The sequence below is a fragment of the Pogona vitticeps genome, chromosome 9 (assembly GCF_051106095.1).
Source record: "Pogona vitticeps strain Pit_001003342236 chromosome 9, PviZW2.1, whole genome shotgun sequence".
NCBI lineage: Eukaryota > Metazoa > Chordata > Lepidosauria > Squamata > Agamidae > Pogona > Pogona vitticeps.
The window spans coordinates 8553639-8573830 of NC_135791.1; the positions used below are offsets into that span (position 1 = coordinate 8553639).

Sequence of the window (20192 nt, forward strand, 5' to 3'; positions counted from 1 at the left end):
TGTCTTGTGTGAAGAAGTGCTTTTTAAAAAACCTGGCCTGAATCTTCTACTGAAAAAAGGCAAAAAAAAAAAGTTTATTCCTAAAATTCTTCTTCAAACTATGAATAATTTTGTAAATCTCTATGAAGTCTGTCTTTACTCACCTTTTTCCCCTAAATGGAACACTGTAACTTTTCTGATAGGGGAATCCCATCATCCTTATAGTCCTCCTTTCTGTATTAATGAGAAATACAAAACTATTAATAACCAATTTCTTCCTCCTCATCTTGAGTCTATAATCTTACCATGGCTTGGCTTTTCTTTCTTTCTCTGTCTCGGATTCCCAGGCCAAAAGGAAACTGGATTTGGAAGGAGCAGGCCAGCGCTGCATCCCGGAATTCCGGACCCCGAAGGGCAAAGGACGGATGCTCACTCACATTCCAAGCCCTAAAAGTAACTGCAGCTAGAAGTTCCATTTTTATTTTTGCATGCACCTTTCTTGTCTTGTCCAAAAATCAGATTTATGGCCCTCAAGAATAATTAACATGAAGACATGTAAGCCATGTCCAGTAAAAGAAACTGGAGCGTAAGAATATCTTTACAAACAGTATATAAAGAACAAATTGCAGTACATAAGCACCTATGTGTATCTGCATTATTAGTTTCTGTACTATGTTAGCAAATTGAATACTGGCATACATGCTTCAGGTATTTAAGGACCCCTTTGTTTTATAAAAATGGGTGCTGAAAATTTGGGTTTCTGTTAGTCTAACTTTGGTGCATGTACTGACAAATCTCTGCTTTCTAGCCCCCAAATCACCGGGAGAGAAGACCCGCTATGACACGTCACTCGGCCTGTTAACCAAGAAGTTCATTCACTTGCTCAGCGAGTCAAAGGATGGGGTTCTCGACTTGAACCAGGCTGCTGAGGTGCTGGATGTCCAGAAGCGACGTATTTATGATATCACAAATGTACTGGAGGGGATCCAGCTCATTCGTAAGAAGTCCAAAAACAACATTCAGTGGATGTAAGTGCATCTGAGCGAAACAACAGAGCAGTATGTGAGAAATAGTTAGGCTGCTCACTCCCACAACAGGATAGCTCAGACCCCTGTGGTGTTTGGAGGCATCCAATTTTTTTCACAGTGAAAGTTCCTGAATTTAGAGAAGCGCACATGCATGTCTGTTTGTCTTTTTATGCAAATTTATCTGTCTTCCTTTTTAAAACCAACATATGGATGTCTAAACACTACAAATGGATGATGGTTGAATTCCAGTAGTCATTAAGACCATTTTATTAGAGATTACTTTCTAAAAAAAGAAATTGGGCCATTTTACAGACCTAAATATACAGAAGTTTAAAAAAGCAGAAACAATAGAAACCAACTGTGTAATAATGAGATTTTTTGTCTCCCATCACACCAAGGTCTAGGGAAATCAGTTTTTGTGTGGACAGATTCATGACGTGCTTGATTATCCTCACTCCCAAAAAAGATGCCAGAATATTCAATACCTACAGAAAACATGCAAATATTATGGCAAGTGAAAAGCAGAAGTAAATTTTTGTTCATTTCCAGTTTGATGACGGAGTGAGATTTGAGGGCCTTATTCTGTTTCAGTTGGAAAATCACTGCTTGTAGAGGATCGTCAAAGGGCTAGCTCTATTGTACTTAGCATAAAATAGGGCAAACTTTTGTCCTGTTTTACGGTACATCCAGTTATAATGAATGGGGTCCCCCAGCAGAAGTCCTAAAGTAGAGTTAGACAGTTGTTTGTGGAAAATCTCTGAAATGCCTGCGTGCAGTGGGTGAGACTAGATCAGTGGTTCTTAACCTTTTTGAAAGAAACGCCCCCTTGAGCCATTGAGGAAGTTATCATCACCCCCCCTCCCCGCGGTGATGATATTTTATTTATTTATTTATTTATTTATTTATTTATTTATTTATTTATTTATTTATTTATGACACTTAAATCCAATGACCCCTGAAAACAAAATTCAATTCCAAGAAAATGAAATGCCCCCAAAAAGTAACATTTAATGATTTAGTTGCAAGCGAATTTTAAGACACAAAAAGAAATATTAAAAGGGCATAAAAACAAACCACAATGCAGGAATTAAAGATTTCAAGACGAAAACTCTGAAACTAAATTAAGATTGGAGGAAAATATAAATTCATGCACATTGTAAAAAGGCTGCAGCCATCTTCACAGGTTTGGCTTGCTCTAGCGCCCCACACCGCCCCCCTTCTGCTCCAGCGCCCCCACACCGCCCCTTTTTGTTCTACCGCCCCCCTGAAAAATGAAATCGCCCCCTGGGGGGCATTATCGCCCACGTTAAGAACCACTGGACTAGATGAAGTACCCTTCCAATTCTATGATTCAACAACTGACCTGTGGTCCATCATAAGCAGAGATGGCGGGTCTTTTCTAAGAGCTGTGTGGAGTTTTTATGAGCACAAGATTGTGGGTAATACAGTACATGTGCCATTTGTAGCAGGAGTGGGTAACTGGCTCCCCAGGTGATTTAGACACGCAAGTCCCATCACTTTTGAACAACACAGACAACGGAGAGGAATTCAGAGAGCTGTAAGCCAGATAACATCTGAAGAACCACAATTGCCCATCCCATAGACATTTCAATACAAATACTATTTTTTTATCTTTCCTGTTTTGATCCTGTTGGTTTGTATCACCCTCTGGCCTGTTTCCCACTATGCACATCAATGTCTTTCATTCTTTTTTAAAAAAAAATCTACTTTGCTCTTTACTTACTCCAAAGTGCCTCGATTTCTCGACATAAAGTTGGTTCAGATGTTTCAAGTGGGCTTGTGCACTAATCTGTTCTATTGTTGATTTCCTGAACTCGCTACCCAGGGGAACAGGAATTTTCGAGGACTCGTCTGTGACCAGGAAGCAGCACTCGTTGCAGCAAGAGCTGAAGGACATCTCCAAGACAGAGAGGATGCTAGACAAGCTCATTCGCGAGTGTACACTTCAGTTAAAACATTTGACAGATGATGAAACTAATCAGAGATATCCTTTTAATAGGACAGATATTAAGGAAATTAGAGCTATCCTACCCAACTCCTGTGTAGAGTTGCTTTCTAGCCCCCAAATCACCGAGATTTGTCCTCTTGCAGCAGAACAGCAAGGAAGAGCTTGAAGCCTTTTTTGGATTGCAACCTAGGCTAGGAGTTTTAGATTTATTTTTATTTTATTTATTTATTTATTTATTTTATATCCCGCCTATCTGGTCGTGTGAGGACTACTCCAGGCGGCCATTCTTGGACTACAGCACCATAATTCTTCATTCAGGGACTTCTGCCTGACAGATAAAACCTAAATGTGACTCGGCTTAAATTGCAGGCTTGGAGGCTGAGCTCAGCCTAGCTTCCAGCCAGCACTCCAGCAGGAACAGGAAGTTTGGGCAGAACTAGGCCTAGTTCAGCCTCAAAGCCTTCCAGCTGAGGCCTTTCCTCCCAGGTGAGCCACATTTAAGTGTCCGTCTGGTAGAAGTCCCAGTTTGGAGAATTATGGAGTTGATAATCCAAGGAATCAAAAAGTCCTCTCTCTAATCAGAACGTACAGTGGTGCCCCGCATAGCGAGGCTAATCCGTTCCGGATTAACCTTCGCTATGAGGAAACATTGTTAAGTGGGACTTGGAAACCCATTGGAATGCATTAAACTTCATTTAATGCGTTCCAAATGGGCCCAAAACTCACCGGTCTCTGATGTTTCCCCATGTTGCGGCGGCCATTTTGGGTGTCCCGGCGGCCATTTTTAATGTTCAGGCGGCCATTTTGGGTATCCGGCGGCCATTTTGGAACCGCCGAACAGCTGTTCCCCCATCGCAATGTGAGGATGCGGATTCTTTGTTAAACGGTGCACTCGTTATGCGAGGCACCACTGTATTGCTCTGCTGGCTGGAGATTCTGGAAATTGTTACCAGAAAAGATAATCCAAGCTTTGAACGCCCACATGTGCTGTGGTACCTCGCCTGCCTCCTTGTTTCTTAAGTTGCCTTTTTTAACAGTAAGAAATAAAAAGTCAAACGCATTATTTTTCTCAAGTAAAGAGAGGTTTCCCCAAGTGGATCTGCAACATGGATCTCTCGCGGTGTTTCCTTAACGTCTTTTCCCCTCTTACATTAGCATATGTCACCTATCAGGACATTCGCGCCATCAGCAACTTCAACGAGCAGACGGTGATCGTGGTCAGAGCCCCACCAGAAACCCGGCTAGAGGTGCCAGATATTTGTGAGGTGAGCAACGCTGAGCAACGGGTGTGGACTGGGTTACCGTTTGCCTTCCTTTTAGTGACACAAGGTGTTGAGGGGTGAGGAACTGTGGCCTTCCAGATATTTTTAACTCACGATTACAGAATCCCCAACCATTATGTTAGTTATTAGAGATTCTGGAAGCTGTTGTCCAAAATACGAGATTCCCCACCCAAATACAGTGGTGCCTCGGTAGACAGTAACCCCGCATCACAGTTTTTTCACTAGACATTGACTTTTTGTGATCGCTATAGCGATTCTCAAAACAGTGATTCCTACGGGAGAATTCCGCTGGACACTGTTTGGTCCCTGCTTCGCAAAGCGATTTTCACTAGACAACGATTTTGACAGCTTCCTCCGCGCTCGCAAAACAGGTGTTTTTGGGACCTAAGCTTCACAAGACAATGATTTAAACAGCTGATCGGCGGTTCGCAATGCGGCTTTCCCATAGCCAATCTTTGCTAGACAACGACGATTCTTCCCCGTTGGAAAGCATTAAACAGGTTTCAATGCATTCCAATAGGGAAATGCTTTTCGCTAAACAGTGATTTCAGTGGAACGGATTATCATCGTCTAACGAGGCACCACTATATTTATTTTTTCATCTCTTGCACAGCATGGTGTAGTGGATCAAGTGATGGACTAGGATTTTGGAGAACAGGGTTCAAATCCCTCCTTGGCCGTGGAAACTCACTTGGGGGAGGGAAACTGGTAAAACCACTCCTTAAATATCTCACATGTACCTTGTAAGCCCTGTTAGGGTTGCTATAACTTGATTCCAACACCCCACACACACACCTTCTTCTACCTGGAGAGCAGGCTTGGAAGAACACTAACTCACAAGATGTTGCTTCCATCAATTGTAGCCACTATAGATGACGATGAAGGAGGTGCTGTTCAAAAACATTTAAAAGGTGACCGGTTGCTCACCTCAGTCCAGAGCATGGATCGTTACTTCTTCGGACAGCGACTTTCAGAATCTTCTAGCAAGCAGCCCGGAGTTGAAAACAGAAAAGTCACTTGTTACTTCTTTTGTCTGAACTGGAGAATGTATGGTTCTTCAGCATCGTCTCTGTGACTCAAACGAATGGAGCCATGCTCTGAATATTCAGGAGCAAAGCTGTTTAGGTGGGAGATTTGCTTCCCACCCTCCTGCACCCGTCTGACGTGACCTCGGCGCGGCTCAAGCCTCTCAATTCCGTTTTGATGGCCACAGGAGCAACACATCTGAAACTTTTTTCTTTCATAAGTTCAACATGAGCATTTTTCTTTCACCTTTTAATTTTCCTCCTGTCTTTCGTTATAGATTATTTTTGTTCTTGTCCTCGCTCTCCCTTTCTGTGGGCTTTGTGTGGTCTTCTGGATCTACGGTCGTTTTGAAGAACTGAAAGATTGTGCCCACAGCAAACATTTTAGCTCTCTTCTTTTGCCTAGGGGGAAACACGTCTTTTCTGCACCCTACTCCATTGCGCTGAAGTTCTGTTAAGCAAAGCATTCTAACCTGCAGCCAATCTTTGAGGAAAGTCCCATGAACCATCAGCCCAGTCAATGGAATCAGCCTCTTCATGCCACCTCTGTTACATTTTGCAAGAGACCTTCAGTTGAGAAGCTACCTTCTTTGGCAATGGGTACGCTCCTCAATGTGGTCTTTCGCACCAAGCATCTCCACACCTGACCACCTCTTCACTTAGTCCCCAGTACAGATGGGCACGAACCACCGGTTCGTTTATTAGCAGAACACAGGTTTGGTGCTTCAAAGCCCTGCCTCCCCCAGTGGCCGCCCACTCAGAGACAGCAGCCAGAGGAGGCGGGGCAGGGAAGCCAGGCTGCTGCCTCCAAGTCGACACCCGCCAGAGAAGGCGGGGCTTTGAAGCACTGAGCACTGGTTGGCTGATAAACCAGCATGAACCTCTGAACCAGCAGTTTGTGCCCATCTCTAGTCACCAGTATTGACTGTGGTCTCTGGAGATCACTGTTTCCACGTCTGTACCAGGTGTATCATCAAAATTACTTCTGACACTGGGACAAGACTTCTCCTTAGCATAAAACACAGGCCACTAAGTGTCATGCCTATGAACCAGGCAAGGAGTGCAGACTCTCTCATCACCTCTTATGATGATGATGTGCCATCAAGTCAATTCTGACGTATTGGGGCCCTTTTCTTGGTTTTCTAGGTAGAAAGTATTCTCAAGTACAGTGGTGCCCCGCATAGCGACAATAATCTGTTCCAGGAAAATCGTTGCTATCCGGAATCATCGCTATACGGAATGGAAAACCCCATAGGAATGCATTAAACCCCTTAAATGCGTTCCTATGGGGGGAAACTCAATGCTATGCGGAAATCCTCCATACGGCCGCCATCTTCGCTGCCTCGGTAAGCAAGGAAATCGCGCGAAAGTGCTGCAGTCAGCCATTTTGTTGGCAGTGCATATTAATGGTTCTCAGACTATGGTGGTGACATCAGCATTTTCTTTAGGAGAATTAAGAGGCTTTTCTTCATTACCCGCCTGACAATCCATCACCCTCACCTACTAGGCTGCCTCACACTGTTTGACTGGCCACCATTTCAACTGTTCTCACTATGTGGCAGACTTTAAGCCTTAAGTCTTCACTGCTTAAATCCTCAGGAGCAGTCATCCTTCACAGGCTTGCCTAGCTACGAATTTGGGAAAATTCTAGGTTGAGGACTGGATACTGAATTTGACAGCAATTACCTGTTTACTATGGAAATCAATGAGATACCGTCCTTCCATTTCCAAATGTCAGTTTGTGGAGACTTAAGAACAATTCCTCCTCTTTCTTGAAGAGATCTTCACAACTCACTAAACATCTGTTTTGATTCCTCTCCACCTTTACCGCAATCTGAGATTTCTTCTCTGTCTTCTGTGCCACATTTCAACTTGACGCTCCATCATCACTGACTGACCTGTAGGTTCTCATTGCTGTTCAAGAAGGGCTATGCGGTCAAGTTCAGCAGGATGCCCTCTTTGGGAACATTTTGAGTCACAAGACCCTCACCTGTGCTCAAAGGTGAAATAGCTTCCCTCAAGAGTACTGCTTCCTCATTGTTACAGACTCACCTGTCTTCTTGTCAAGATGTTTCACCATTCCAAAGGTGACCTCGATCTTAGTCCAGTCCTCAGTCTTCGCAGAGTCAACAGATTCAACTTCCCCAAGAGATTCCACATGGCTATGCTATCAGCGATATTAACACTGCTGTGGAAGAGAAGCTGATTTATTCCCACTGACCAGCAAGATGCTTTTTTCTACATTGCCATAAGACCATCTCACAAGCATTACCTGTGTTTTACCTTGGGTTGCCATAGGTTTAGTTGAAGGTCCTCCCGTTTGGCTCTGTGTGTCCCCCAAATGCATGTATCCCATTATTGCATTCTGGAGAACAAAGGAGTTTTCCCTTATATCAGCTATTGGCTCCTTGTTGGAAAGTCCAAGGACATATTGGGGGGGGGGGGGGGTTGGAATCCTTTTTTTTATCATCTCCTCAGGTTCCTTCCAGCAGAAAGGGCATGGCAAACAGCACAGCTTTCTCACTGTATACCAGAAGCAAAGCACATTAGAAATTCAAATGAAAAATTCAAATTCAAATGAAGCACCACGCAAAAAATGTATAGTAGAACCTTGCTAGACGATGATAATTTGTTCCACTGAAATTGCTGTTTAGCGAAATCATTGCCTAGCGAAAAGCATTTTCCCCATTGGAATGCATTGAAACCTGTTTAATGTGTTCCAATGGGGAAGAATTGTTGTCTAGCAAAGATCGGCCATTGGAAAGCCGCTTTGCGAACTGCTGATCATCTGTTTAAATCGCTGTCTTGCGAAGCTTAGGTCCCGAAAACACCTGTTTGCGAGCACGGAGGGAGCTGTCAAAATCATCGTCTAGCGAAAATCAGTTTGCGAAGCAGGGACCAAACCTTGTCCAGCGAAATTCCCCCATAGGAATTACTGTTTTGCGAATCGCTATAGCGATCGCAAAAAGCCAGTGTCTAGCGAAAAAACTGTCATGCGGGGTAACTGTCTAGCGAAGCACCGTTGTAATCTCTAAAAATAAAATCCCTAATACCAAAAGAGGAAAATAGTAACTTTTTTTTTTTTAAAAAAAGATACAAAATAAAATAATAACGGGCGACAGACAAAGACAAGTTCACAGGGACAGAAATACAATTACTCAAAACTAGATTAATCTGGGAAAAGGCTAGAAGAGGCTTGTGAAAACAGCCAAGTTTTAAGTTGTCTCCTAAAACCAAGGAGGGATGGTATGAGGTCCCCTGCCTTGGGCAGCGGGTTGGACTAGAAGACCTCCAACGCCCCTTCCAACCCTACGACAGCTCTATAATTCTGTGAGTCACTCCTCTAGTGGGAGGGAGTTCCAGAACGATTCAGCCACTGCAGAGAAGGCCCAGTTTCTGGTGGCAGATTCCTGGGCCTCCCTCGGGGACACCACCCGTAGCATCCCAGGATAAGAAGTGTGGGTGGGACAGGTATTCGTTTTGAGTGAGAGGTGCCCAGACAGGTAGCAAGGTGGTGGCTTGTGCTCCGGTCCAATCACATTTCCTTCCTCTCGTTAGGAGAATGTACAGCTCCATCTTAAAAGCAGCAATGGTCCCATTGAGGTATACCTTTGCCCGGAAGAAATTCTGGAAGAGAGTCCAGCCAAGGAGAGCAGCCTTCCAGTTCCACCACACCAGGAGAGCAGCAGCCATCTGGCCGTGAAAGGTAAAGCTGAACGATGGGAGGCCTCAACACCTGAGAACCTGGGGGGGGGGAGTTTGTTTGTGCTTCCCGCTGACCTGGTCGTGGTGGCACACACTGCTACAGTGGTGCCTCGCTTAACGACGTTAATTCGTTCCAGCGAAATCGCTGTAGAGCGAAGACGTCGTAAAGCGAAATAAAAAAGCCCATTGAAATGCATTGAAAACCTTTCAATGCGTTCCAATGGGCTGAAAACTCACTGTCCAGCGAAGACCCTCCATAGAGGCGGCCATTTTCAGTGCCTGTGCAGCGAGGAATCCATCCCTAAGCACAGCGGGGGGCCATTTTCTTCAGCCAGCGGCCATTTTGAAACCCGACTATCAGCTGTTTTTGATCATCATAAAGCAAAAATCAGTTCCGGAAGCAGGGAACCGATCATCGCAAAGCAGTTTTTGCCCATTGGAATCATCGTTTTGCTATCGCAAAAAACTCACCGTCAAGCGGATTTGTCGTTGAACGGGGTAATCGCAAAGCGGAGCACGACTAATTTGATTCCAATTTAGTGCTCTTCACGCTGCAGCATTGTAGAACATTAACCCACATCCAGACTTTATTTTTAAATCAAAGAGAGGGTGATAAGTGGTGGAGTCTTGGAAGTTACTGGTTGATTGATGTCATGCCTGTTTACATCAGGCTGGAAATGTTACCTATTGAAGTGTACGTCCCAGAATTCCCCAGAGGCACCACCATCAGCTGGCAAGGGGTTCTGAGACCATCAGTCCAAAAAAGTAACATTTCTAAAGTCTTTCTTAGACTCACACATGTCCCAAGATATGTTGCTGTCTGAAGCAAATGACAGTGATGTGCCCGATACCTGTTCCTTGTATAAAACCGAAAAGCTGAATATTATGTTAGCATCTTCTGCCTGAGGTGCTTGTTGTGGCCTTGGTAGGGTGTGCTCTACAGAAATACACGCAAAGAGCAAATCCAGTGGAGCCACCTGCTGCCGTCTCGAGAAATCTTCACCTTGGTAAGCAGTCAGTGAAGACATGTCCTCCTGTCTTCTCTAGAACAGTGATTCTCCAATTTTGCTCCTCCATGTGGTTCGGACTCAGCTCCCTGGAAACCCCCCACGAAGATCACCAGTTGACAGATACGTGGTTCTATCCTGATCTCTTAAAGGCTTCATTTGTCCTCACTGAACCTAGTAAAGTTCTCCAACAGAAGTCTTTTTGGCCCAAGGAAGAGCAGAAAATACATGACGTGCTCCAGCTTGGTCTGCACATGCAAGGAAATGAGACTGTCTAGTCTCAAGATGATAGAATATGCAATTTGAGTGGACTGTGTACTGTATTTTTCCACGTATAAGACTATACTTTTGTCTAAAATCTTTAGACTAAAAATGGAGGGTCGTCTTATACACAGAAGTAAGCTGAGGAGAGAACAAAAACAAGTGGAGGGGAAAGCAGGGATCAAAGCGATCCTGCAGCGCTTTGATCCCTTTCCCCCTACACTTGCTAAGTCCCACTTAGATTTCCTAATTTTGGATTAGAAAAGTGGAGGGCGTCTTATACATGGGGGTGTCTTATACACGGGAAAATGCAGTAATTTGAAATGTTAGTAGATAATTTTTGAAACATAGCTCCTGCATGTAAACAAAATAAGGTAGGGATCATGGTGACGTGATAGAATCCTGAACCGGTGACTATCTGAGCACATCAGCACCCTTGTGCTAAATTAGCTTGAATATATGATGACCATAACTACTTTAAGCATCAGAACAAGAGCCACCACTAAAAATTATATATTGATCTAAGAACTGCAGAGCTGGAAGAGACCTTATGGCTTTTCGGTCCAATCCCTGTCAAAAAGGCCCAGTGGAGAATTGAACTCCCAGCCCCTGGCTCTGCAGCTAGATAATTAGCCAGAGTTCCACCAGTATGATTTCTTTTCAATATTTCTTATCTTGAATGCAAAACCTCAATGGGTAGACAACAAGTGCCGGAGGAGGGAATTGTACAGGTTGGATATTGTGGGAAAGATGCTCGCCCACCATCCAATGAGTTGCTTTGTAATTAGTAAACAGTAAATATGCCTGGAAACAGTAATCTTCACCATCCCTGCATTTGGAGGTGTGGATTTGGGACAAGAAGCAGGGGAGCAACGAGATGGGCTCATAGAGTCAGCAGCTGCCAAATGGAGAAGAATTAGGGGAGGTCAACCATGGGCTCCCCTGCTTAGTTGTAGGCCTTGGCAGGTTCCCCACAAATATCTCAGCATTTACTTCTGTCATACTACCGTAGCGCCATTGAGAGTGTCCTAACCTATGGCATTCTGGCATGGTTTGGGAGTAGCTCTGTAGCGGACAAAAAAGCTCTACAGAGAACCATTAAAATTGCCCAGAATATCATCGGGCTCCAGCTACCAACCCTGGATGACATCTTCACATCCCGCTGTCTGAGGAAGTCACACAGCATCCTGAGAGACTCTTCCCATCCTGCTTATAACTTTTTTGAACTGTTACCATCTGGCAGAAGATATAGAACAATTAAGACTCGGACCACACATTTTCTCAATAGTTTTTATCCCAGAGCTATAATTGCAATTAATAATGAGCTTAAAGACCATCAGTAGTGAATAGTTAGTTGGACTGTGTTACTTGGCCTGCGGTGTAGATGTTTGTATTTTTAGTGGGGGACTTTTAGTGGGTGGGGAGTGTTTGGGGAATTTTATGTGTGTGCATGTGTCTGGTCTCTGGGTGTCTGTGAATTTCGTTGTATGTGTATATACTTACAATGACAATAAATTATTGTTGTTGTTGTTGTTGTTGTTGTTGTTAAATACCAGCCCTCGGTGCCTTCTGGTTGTGTTCAAGCGTGGTCTTTCTCCTCTCTTCCCCCAGCCGAGCCGGTGAAGCCGGAGTCTTCCAGTTGCCTGGCGGAGGGTGAAGATGGCCTTCTCGAGCTGCCTCAACACCTTCTGCAGCAGACAGAAGACCAGCTCCCGTCAGCTTCCTACAACGAGATGGGACCATTTGTTAGCTTCTCTCCTCCCCTTGACCAAGAGGACTACCTGTGGGGTTTAGAAGAAGGCGAGGGTGTGAGTGACTTGTTTGAAGCCTATGATCTGGGAGACCTGCTGAAGAACTGAAGGCAGGATGGCTTCTGAGTCTTCTTATGGTGCTAAGAATAACTTGTTCTCCATGCCAGAGCCTGAGTGTTCGGTTTGCAGCCTCTGCTTGCGTTTGTGCCTGGTAGTAAAGCAGCTGTGGAAAGGCCCACCAGTAGCTCTCTTCAACTCCATTAAACCTGAAACAACCCAAGGACATTGTGTGGCCATTGACGCAAGCAAACGTGCCCAGATTTGCCTTGGAGAAGTCTCTGCTGTCATTTTCCTTTCAGGTTCATATTGTGGGTTCGGGATGGCTCTTCCTCCATCCCATTTGTGGTGCAGGTGGATAATAACCTCAAGAAACGTCTCTGATATTTCTGGAAACCCTTGGACTCTTAATGTAGGGTGGAGGAGGCAACCTGACGCTCACCAGATATTTTGGACTTTCATTCCTATCTGCCCCAGTCAACATGGCCGCTGGCCAATCCTCGGGGCGGTGGGGGTCATTGTCCCAAATATCCGGAGGGCACCGGTTGCCTACCCCATGAGCCAGAGAACAAAGGGCCCTGTGGATGATTTCTAGATTTTGAAGAAACTTGTTAAGCCAAAAGAGGTAAGGAGTCCCTGCGGTCCGTCTCAGAAATGGTGGGTCTGCTTTTGGGGTTTTAATGCTGCTTGGTAAAGGCATGTTTTTCTTGCCACCCCAGTTCCCCTCTAACTAATTATGGTATAGCATGATGTCCCTTTGGCATCACTCCCATTCGGTGAACCTTCTTACTGTAGAACTGGCCTCTGTGGTTTCTCGAATAGCAAGCGCTCCCTAAAGAGTTTTTGTTTTGTCCCGGTTTAACCTAAAATTCCCAGCATGACCTAGTTTTGAAACAGCCAAGGCCACATGTTTCCTAATGCGATTGCTTCATGTGATGCTTTGGTTCTGTATTTCTTGCCGTGAGGGGCAAGATCTGCCGATGCTGATGGACTGCAACACTCCTTAAGCCATAGTCGGTGTCACTATGGAGAGGAAGGCTGGGGTCCAACCAGATCAGAAGGGCTGTAGGGTGGCCGCAACAGAAGGAACTTTCTCTTGTTTCACAGAGTGAGTGAAACAAGACAAGGTGGGCTATTTTGCACAAAGCAGAAGAAGGCTGAATTCTTCCTGAGCTGTATGTATTTCCTGGCTAAGATCTGCATATAAGGAGCTAAGCTGCACTTTTGGAATTAGATTGTTTCAGACGGCCAACTTGTCTGTTTTCATTTCATCACTGAAGTTCTTTTTGGTTAACTGGCTCATTTCTAGCTTCTGTGTAATGCGCCAGGCCTTCTTTCTTACACTAGCTTTGTTACAGGGGTTAATTTCTTGCAGAGAGTAATGTCTTAATTGCCCACGATTCTGTGACACACTGGTTTCCCTTATTCAGTGATCCAGAACAGTCTACTAGAATCTCTTAGGTATTTCCCAAACCAATACACTCCAGATAGTATTGGCTGAAGAATGCACTTTTTAAAGACTTGATTTTTTTTTTTATTCTGATGGATCCAGGCGTTTTTGACTCATCCCCTAAATCCTACTGGGCTCATATCTTAATTCTCAGAGAAATACTTATTTTGTCCATGGAAAACAAGCTGTATGGCTGGTGGTCTCTTGTATTTAACCCAGTAATTGGACCAATGAGGTCTCTTCTCTTCCCAAAATTCTCTACTGTAGAAACATACACAGTTCTACAGTTCCATGCCTACCCTTCCTGATGGATTTCATACAACCTGAATACACTCCTGTTTTTCTTGCAGTATATAAAACATGCTTGATATCAGTCCACTGTGAGCTTTCCCCGCTTTGCAGGTCTGGGGAAGGTAGCAGCGAAAGGTTGTCAAGCCAAGCAGCCAGTTCTACTAAAAGGCACGAAAGAGAGAAAGGGGTCTGGTATGAAAGGAATTTGAGATGGAGGACTGCTGACTTAGCGGCTGCCCTATAATTTGCACCATATCCAGATTTTCTGTAATCCCTCTACGTGAATATATATTTTCTCAGGGAAGAGGGGTTTCGTTTATTTTGTTGCTTCTGACCAAATACTGTGCCAGCTTTGGAAATGGTGCGGATGCACGCCTTAATGCCCTTTTCTTACATACCACAAACACACAGAGCCTTCATGCAATCAACTTTAATGAATTCTACCTAAATTCTATCACTCTAAAATCTCATTTGGATTTACTTTAAATAGCATTATCTTTGCTCTGGACATGTCGTGCGTTTGGCTTTCGTCCTTGCTTCCTAGGATACGAGCCTTGCTAGAATTCGGATGTTGGTGGGACTTTAATCAGAGGTCTTCTTCTCAATTGGCATTCATACTAAGGAGCGTTGTGTGGAAACGTACTGGGATTCTAAATTTAGCGTGGATAAGACCTATTTCCCTGTCAACTTGCCACAAGGATATTTTCCCCTCTAGCTTCTGTTGGCTTGCCCCTTAAGCTACACATATACCCAACCACACATAGCGTTGAATTTCATGAATAAGTTCAATTCATTTTCAGATCTTTCCTGGATTTCATGTATAGGTGTTTATGCCATAGTTCAGATGACAGCTTCTTCATGACCTTACCTGGATGCAGGTGAAATGAAGAGCCAGTAAACTTGAGCCCAACATATTCCACTTCTGGCTTCTGGTACGATTCATTGTGATTAAATGCCTCTCCCAACTGAAATGAAAAAAAAAAATCCTTGTGCCTGAAATACAAAATAAAGAAGGGGATGTTAGTCTTTTCTCCTGGCATGCTAGATTTCCAAATGTAAAAAATCTGTGGTTTGGGGGAAAAGTCAACATACGAGTACCCGCCAGCTGCTTATAATGGTACGATCCATAAGGAAGGGAAATGTTCTCCAGTTGTTTTGGCCTACTGTTCCTATGGCCATCATTGACAAGATGTGGTGGGAACCACATCCAAAACATCTGGTGAACCAAAGGTTCCTCAGCTCTGCCTACCTCCTTTTTGAGATCCAGGACTCTTGCTGTAGCATGAAATCGCCACAAGTGGGAGTGGATGTTCATTTGTGAGCAAGTTGAGTTCAAGAAGGAATGGCTTTCTCTGCCTCAGTTGCCTCCTTGGTGCTGATAATCTCCCCATTGTAGTCCCAAACATTTTGAGGGCATTAGATTGAGGAAGGCTTCATTAATGGAACAATTAATGCAGTATTTTTTTTAAAGCCTACAATGTATTTTTATTTATATCTTACGGTTATGTTTATTTCCATCCATCAGAATCATCAATGGCAGCTGTTTTGGGGAGAGGAGATAAGTTTTTGAAAATGTTGCTAATTTTATTTTATTTATCTTCTTTTTTTTAAAAAAAAAAAAGCTGTTCAGTGTTGCCCACCACTACTTCTTTACTTCAGCCCTGCAAAAATGAAACAAAAGCAGTTTTCTTCTGAGGTGAATCAGGAAATACTTTGAAGTACGACGTCACATCATCATGTGGCTGCTGACCAGACCTGTTACGCCACAGATGTAGCTTCCGATCCACCTCTAAGCGTAAATAAAATGTGTCCTAACTCTTAGATTATGATTTGTTTAATTCCCCCCCTTATAAATATCCCTTTGCTTGCTATCTGTCACAGTTTGGGGGAAATGGGCTCACTTGGAAACAGTAATTTGATTTTTTTGCAGAAATGTTTTATTTGGAGCTAGGTGAGCTAAAACTTGGAAAAGGAATTCTACCTTAAAGGAGCCCCTCGTCCCCCGTGATGGCTGGGGAATTATAGGAGTCCAAAAAGGTAACTCAGGCTCTGTTTGAAGACAATGCTCATTTAAGGAGCCTATATTGTGCGGCTGAGTACTGTCACAATACATGTGCTTATACAGGTGGCCTCATTTTCCCCCCCTTCGAAAGGTGAGTTGGGTGTCGTGATTTGGACAAGGATTAATTTTTGAGCTACTGGGGAATAACAGAGTTCAGGAAGAGGCTCAACAAATGTGCCTGGGATGTTTCCTTTGGAAGCATCCTCACCAAAGTTCTCTTTTTGTCCTGAGTTTCGGCACTAACCAAGGCTCTTAGCAATACGTTTTCCAGCCCTTTGCTTACATCTCCCTGTTTCCTGTTCCCCTCCCACAGAGAGATCCAAGTCAGCCCTTTTCTCCCTGGCAGTGGGGCAAGAGGAGTTAAAGCATGCACAGAGGGCATACCAAAAATGTAAATCAGCTTTGTAATGGACAGACACAGTATCTCTGCCCAGACCACCAGGAGTGTCATGGTTAGATCTCTGATACGGACAGATATCTCAAATAGTCGGAACACATGCTGTTGAGTCTTGCTGCGCTCCAGTGTTTAAATCAATCATTTCCTTCTCTTTGCCACTTGCTTTCCACATTCACAGCTTGCCACAATGGAAGGAAGACTGGTGATCATGCGATCAGCGCCAGAGAGCCAAATGCCATCCCTCAAAGAGCTGGATTCGGCCACTTGGCTGCCAAAGCCAACCTAGCTATAGTGATTTGTCACGTATTGATTTAGCCCATGTGTTATGCAAACATCCCTTTCCATTGCCCTTTGTCATTGACCCTGTTGGCTGGGGCTGATGGAAACTGTAGTCCTCAAACATCTGGGAAGTGGCAGTTTTGAAATTGTCTCGTGTCAGTCATCTTTTTTTTTCCAAATGTAAGAAATGGATAATTCTGGAGCAGACATGCCAGGGTGCTGTGGGAGGAGAGCTGTAAAAGAGAGAATCCCTTTCATGTGACAAAGGGATACTTAAGGGCTATGTGTTTAATACTCATTTGAAAATAAGCTTTTTGAACAGACCTGTATTGGTTGACTTTATTTGTATGAATGACGAAATCTTTTTTTTTTGTACATAGGAACATGAGTACTGGGTTTGAAGCATAATGAGTTGTTCATAATATCAATGTTCTGCAGAATTCTATCAAATTTAGCTGTTTTGGAACTTCCTGTTTTGCTGTGTTGTTTTGTACCAGCTTTCCAAGCTAAATCTTAATAACAAATTGAGCTTCCATTAAAAATGAATTCAAGCTTAATTTTGTCTTAATTGAGTGCACGTTTGCAGAAAGGGAAAGCTTGATTTGATTTTTTTCCCAGGGCTTATTCTGCAAGTCATCTTTTAAAATCCATCAAAATGCATCCTGCCCCAGCAGTACAGCTGGGATCCTGTCTTATTGTTGTAAAAGCTGTATATAATTATTGCACTGTATTTATAATGGGAACCAATTTTGACACTGTTCTGCTGCATGGTTTTTCTCTTTGGTTTGTAAAAGAACCGAGTATTTAAAAAAAGAACATTCTAGAGCTTTTTCTATGATGTTTTGCTTAACGTTTGTGGGTGGAGATGTGCATGGAAGATGATGGGGAGCATTTTGTTTTTGGTTTAAACTTGAGGCACTTGGTGTGTTTTGGTGAAGAACAACAAAAAAATTAAAAATAAACATTTTTAACTGAATAGTTTGATTTGAAATACTTGTGCATTATAATTCATTTTTTAATTATAAAACTTTCTAAATGCTGGCTTCCAATTTTTTTCAGTTTGTTTACTTACTCTCTAGTGCACCTGCACTGGATTGGAAATTTCCTGTATGAAACCCACTGATACTCTGATTTCATTAATGTCATGTTTGTTGTTGTTTAGTCGTTAAGTCGTGTCCAGCTCTTTGTGACCCCATGGACCCAGAGCACACCAGGTCCTCCTGTCTTCCACTGCCTCCTGGAGTTGGGTCAAATTCATCTTGGTCGCTTCAGTGACACTGTCCAACCATCTCATCCTCTGTTGTCACCTTCTCCTCCTGCCTTCGCACTTCCCCAACATCAGGGTCTTTTCCAAGGAGTCTTCTCTTCTCATGAGATGGCCAAAGTATTGGAGCCTCAGATTCAGGATCTGTCCCTCCAGTGAACACTCAGGGTTGATTTCCTTCAGAACGGATAGGTTTGTTCTTGCAGTCCAGGGGAGTCTTAAGAGCCTCCTCCAGCACCACAAATCAAAAGCATCAATTCTTTGGCGGTCAGCCTTCTTTGTGGTCCAGCTCTCACTTCCATACATCGCTACTGGAAAAACCATAGCTTTGACTATGCAGACCTTTGCCAGCATGGTGATGTCTCTGTTAACAGGAGGATAAAAATCAGAATAATTTAGTTGGAAAGCGCCTATAAGACCACTGAGTCCATCCCCTTGCCCAGTGTAGGAACCCAAGTTAAAGTACCTGGGACAGATGGTTATCTTTCTCTTGAATACCTCCAATGCTGGAGTGCTGACCACCTCCCAGGATAACCGGTTCCATTGTCATATTGCTCGAACCATTACAAAATTCGTCCTGATACTTAACTGAAATCTGGCTTCCTGTAACCGGAACCCATTATTACATGGCTTGCACCCTGGAATGAATGAGAGCAGAGGGATTGGCCCTCTATATAACAGGTCTTTCAGGTATTTGTTTATCGTATGAACAGGGTTACCCCTGTTCTAAAATGGCTAGACTAGGATTTAGGAGATTCCCCAACTCTGCCGTGGAAACTCACTGAAGGGTTGAACAGGTAAAGCTACTTCTTAAATACTTCATGTTGAAAACCCCGTTAAGAGTCATTTAAAGTCAGTTCTGATATGATAGCAGATAACAATAACATCGTATCAGCAACACAAGCCAGGAATTTCTTGGAAGGGCCATTATGCCTCTCTGAGTTACTTACAGTTTGTTGAAATACTTGCATATTCTCCCCTCTTGGGTGGTCAGTAGTAGACTCCCAACTACCGTCTTCCTTTTAGTTTTGCCCCAGCAATTTTAATTCAAATGCTTTTGACAGGACAACTAGTGTGACTCCCAACTCTTTCTATTCTTTCTGTTCTTTTTGAACAATTCATATATCCTTCGATTATGTATCCTAGTTGTGGGAGTCATTCCACCAAGTTTCAGTTAGCCCTGTCAAGTCCTTTTTACCTCCTGAATTAAGAGTTCTAGTTCTTATTGTTTATTTCTCATACCCCTAACATTACTCCATAGGCATTGGAGACTGTGCTTTTTGGCTTAGTTTCCTCCTGTAAGTTCTTCTTGTAGCCAAACACATTCTTCCCAGTCCTTGCGAGGTAAAACCCATGGCTTGACAGCAGTCCATTCTCTGGGAATTGTAGCCCGTGTTCCCAAAATCCAAATCCTCACATCAATACCATCTTAATAGCTAGTAATTCAGCTGTAGTATTTTCTTTTTCTACTCCTCTTCCAAGAACTGAGATAGCCAAGGAAGGAGACTATCTGGGCCTCAAAGTCCTTGACTTTCTTTCCCAGACCTTCAAAGTCTGATGTGACTTCTTTATAATTCCTCTTGATGTTGTCATTGGTCCCAACGTGGATGAGAAGAAAGGGGTATGTTATCAGTGGGATTATATGAGCAATGGCAATCCTTCTGTGCTCCAGGGAGACGCTATACTTGGTGAATCCAAGGATCTTCCCGGCATATTTCAGTTTCAGTCCCATGCAAGGAGACTCGCATTACATCTCACCTTTTTGTAAGGGGTGGGTTCAATGCCTCTACTTAGTTGACCTCAGCTTCTCTCATATTGCTCCATGGGGTCTCCTGTAGGTCTTCATCTGCATACTCTCTGCCAGACTCGAGAATCTGAAAACGATTTTGTAGTTCCACTGGTGAAGAGTGTCTTCTTCTTTTGTTCCTGTGACCCTTGCCCATGGTGCTTCCAACTCTACATTCATCCTCTCCTCAACACTCTCTTCCTCTGCTTTGTCTGATTCTGAAACCTTTAATGGCATTCAACCCCTGCTTTGTCTTGCCGTTCTTTCATCTCCAATGCTTCCTCTTGGCTGCTGGGGTTTGAGAGTTCTGTCTATGTATTCGTCATATTTTGTGATAGCACAACCACTCGCCATTCCTGTTCTTTCGCTTTTCCTTCCAGCAGTGTAACCAGTTTGCACTTGTCGCTTGTGTACACCATGTTGTTCTCCAGCGCAGTCAAAACAATGAACACACTCTGTGAATCACCACCACATAATCTTTATAATCCTTATTACCTTCTAACTTTCTTTTATTTGTATATGAGTGACCTTTGCTTTGTCATATCTATCTTGAAATATACTGGGGCTGTCCCGCTAATATATAGCTATGTGCAGAAAC

General features: G+C 43.6%; 1 protein-coding gene and 1 long non-coding RNA gene across 2 annotated transcripts in view; one reads left to right on the forward strand and one right to left on the reverse strand.

Moving 5' to 3' along the window:
• E2F2 (E2F transcription factor 2) overlaps positions 1-17520 on the forward strand; it is a 33193-nt gene extending 15673 nt beyond the window's left edge. Inside the window, exons 3-8 of the mRNA XM_078380043.1 lie at positions 327-432; positions 788-1007; positions 2854-3012; positions 4127-4241; positions 8843-8990; positions 11869-17520. Coding sequence (XP_078236169.1) covers positions 327-432; positions 788-1007; positions 2854-3012; positions 4127-4241; positions 8843-8990; positions 11869-12116 — 996 coding nt within the window. The 3' untranslated portion in view covers positions 12117-17520. The remainder of the gene's footprint in view (positions 1-326; positions 433-787; positions 1008-2853; positions 3013-4126; positions 4242-8842; positions 8991-11868) is intronic.
• Positions 1244-2860, reverse strand: LOC140701944 (uncharacterized). The gene is made up of 2 exons (XR_012080965.2): positions 2752-2860; positions 1244-1492 (listed from the first exon to the last, which is right to left on the reverse strand). It is a non-coding gene; the product is annotated as an uncharacterized LOC140701944 (long non-coding RNA).
• Positions 17521-20192: the final 2672 nt, after the last annotated feature.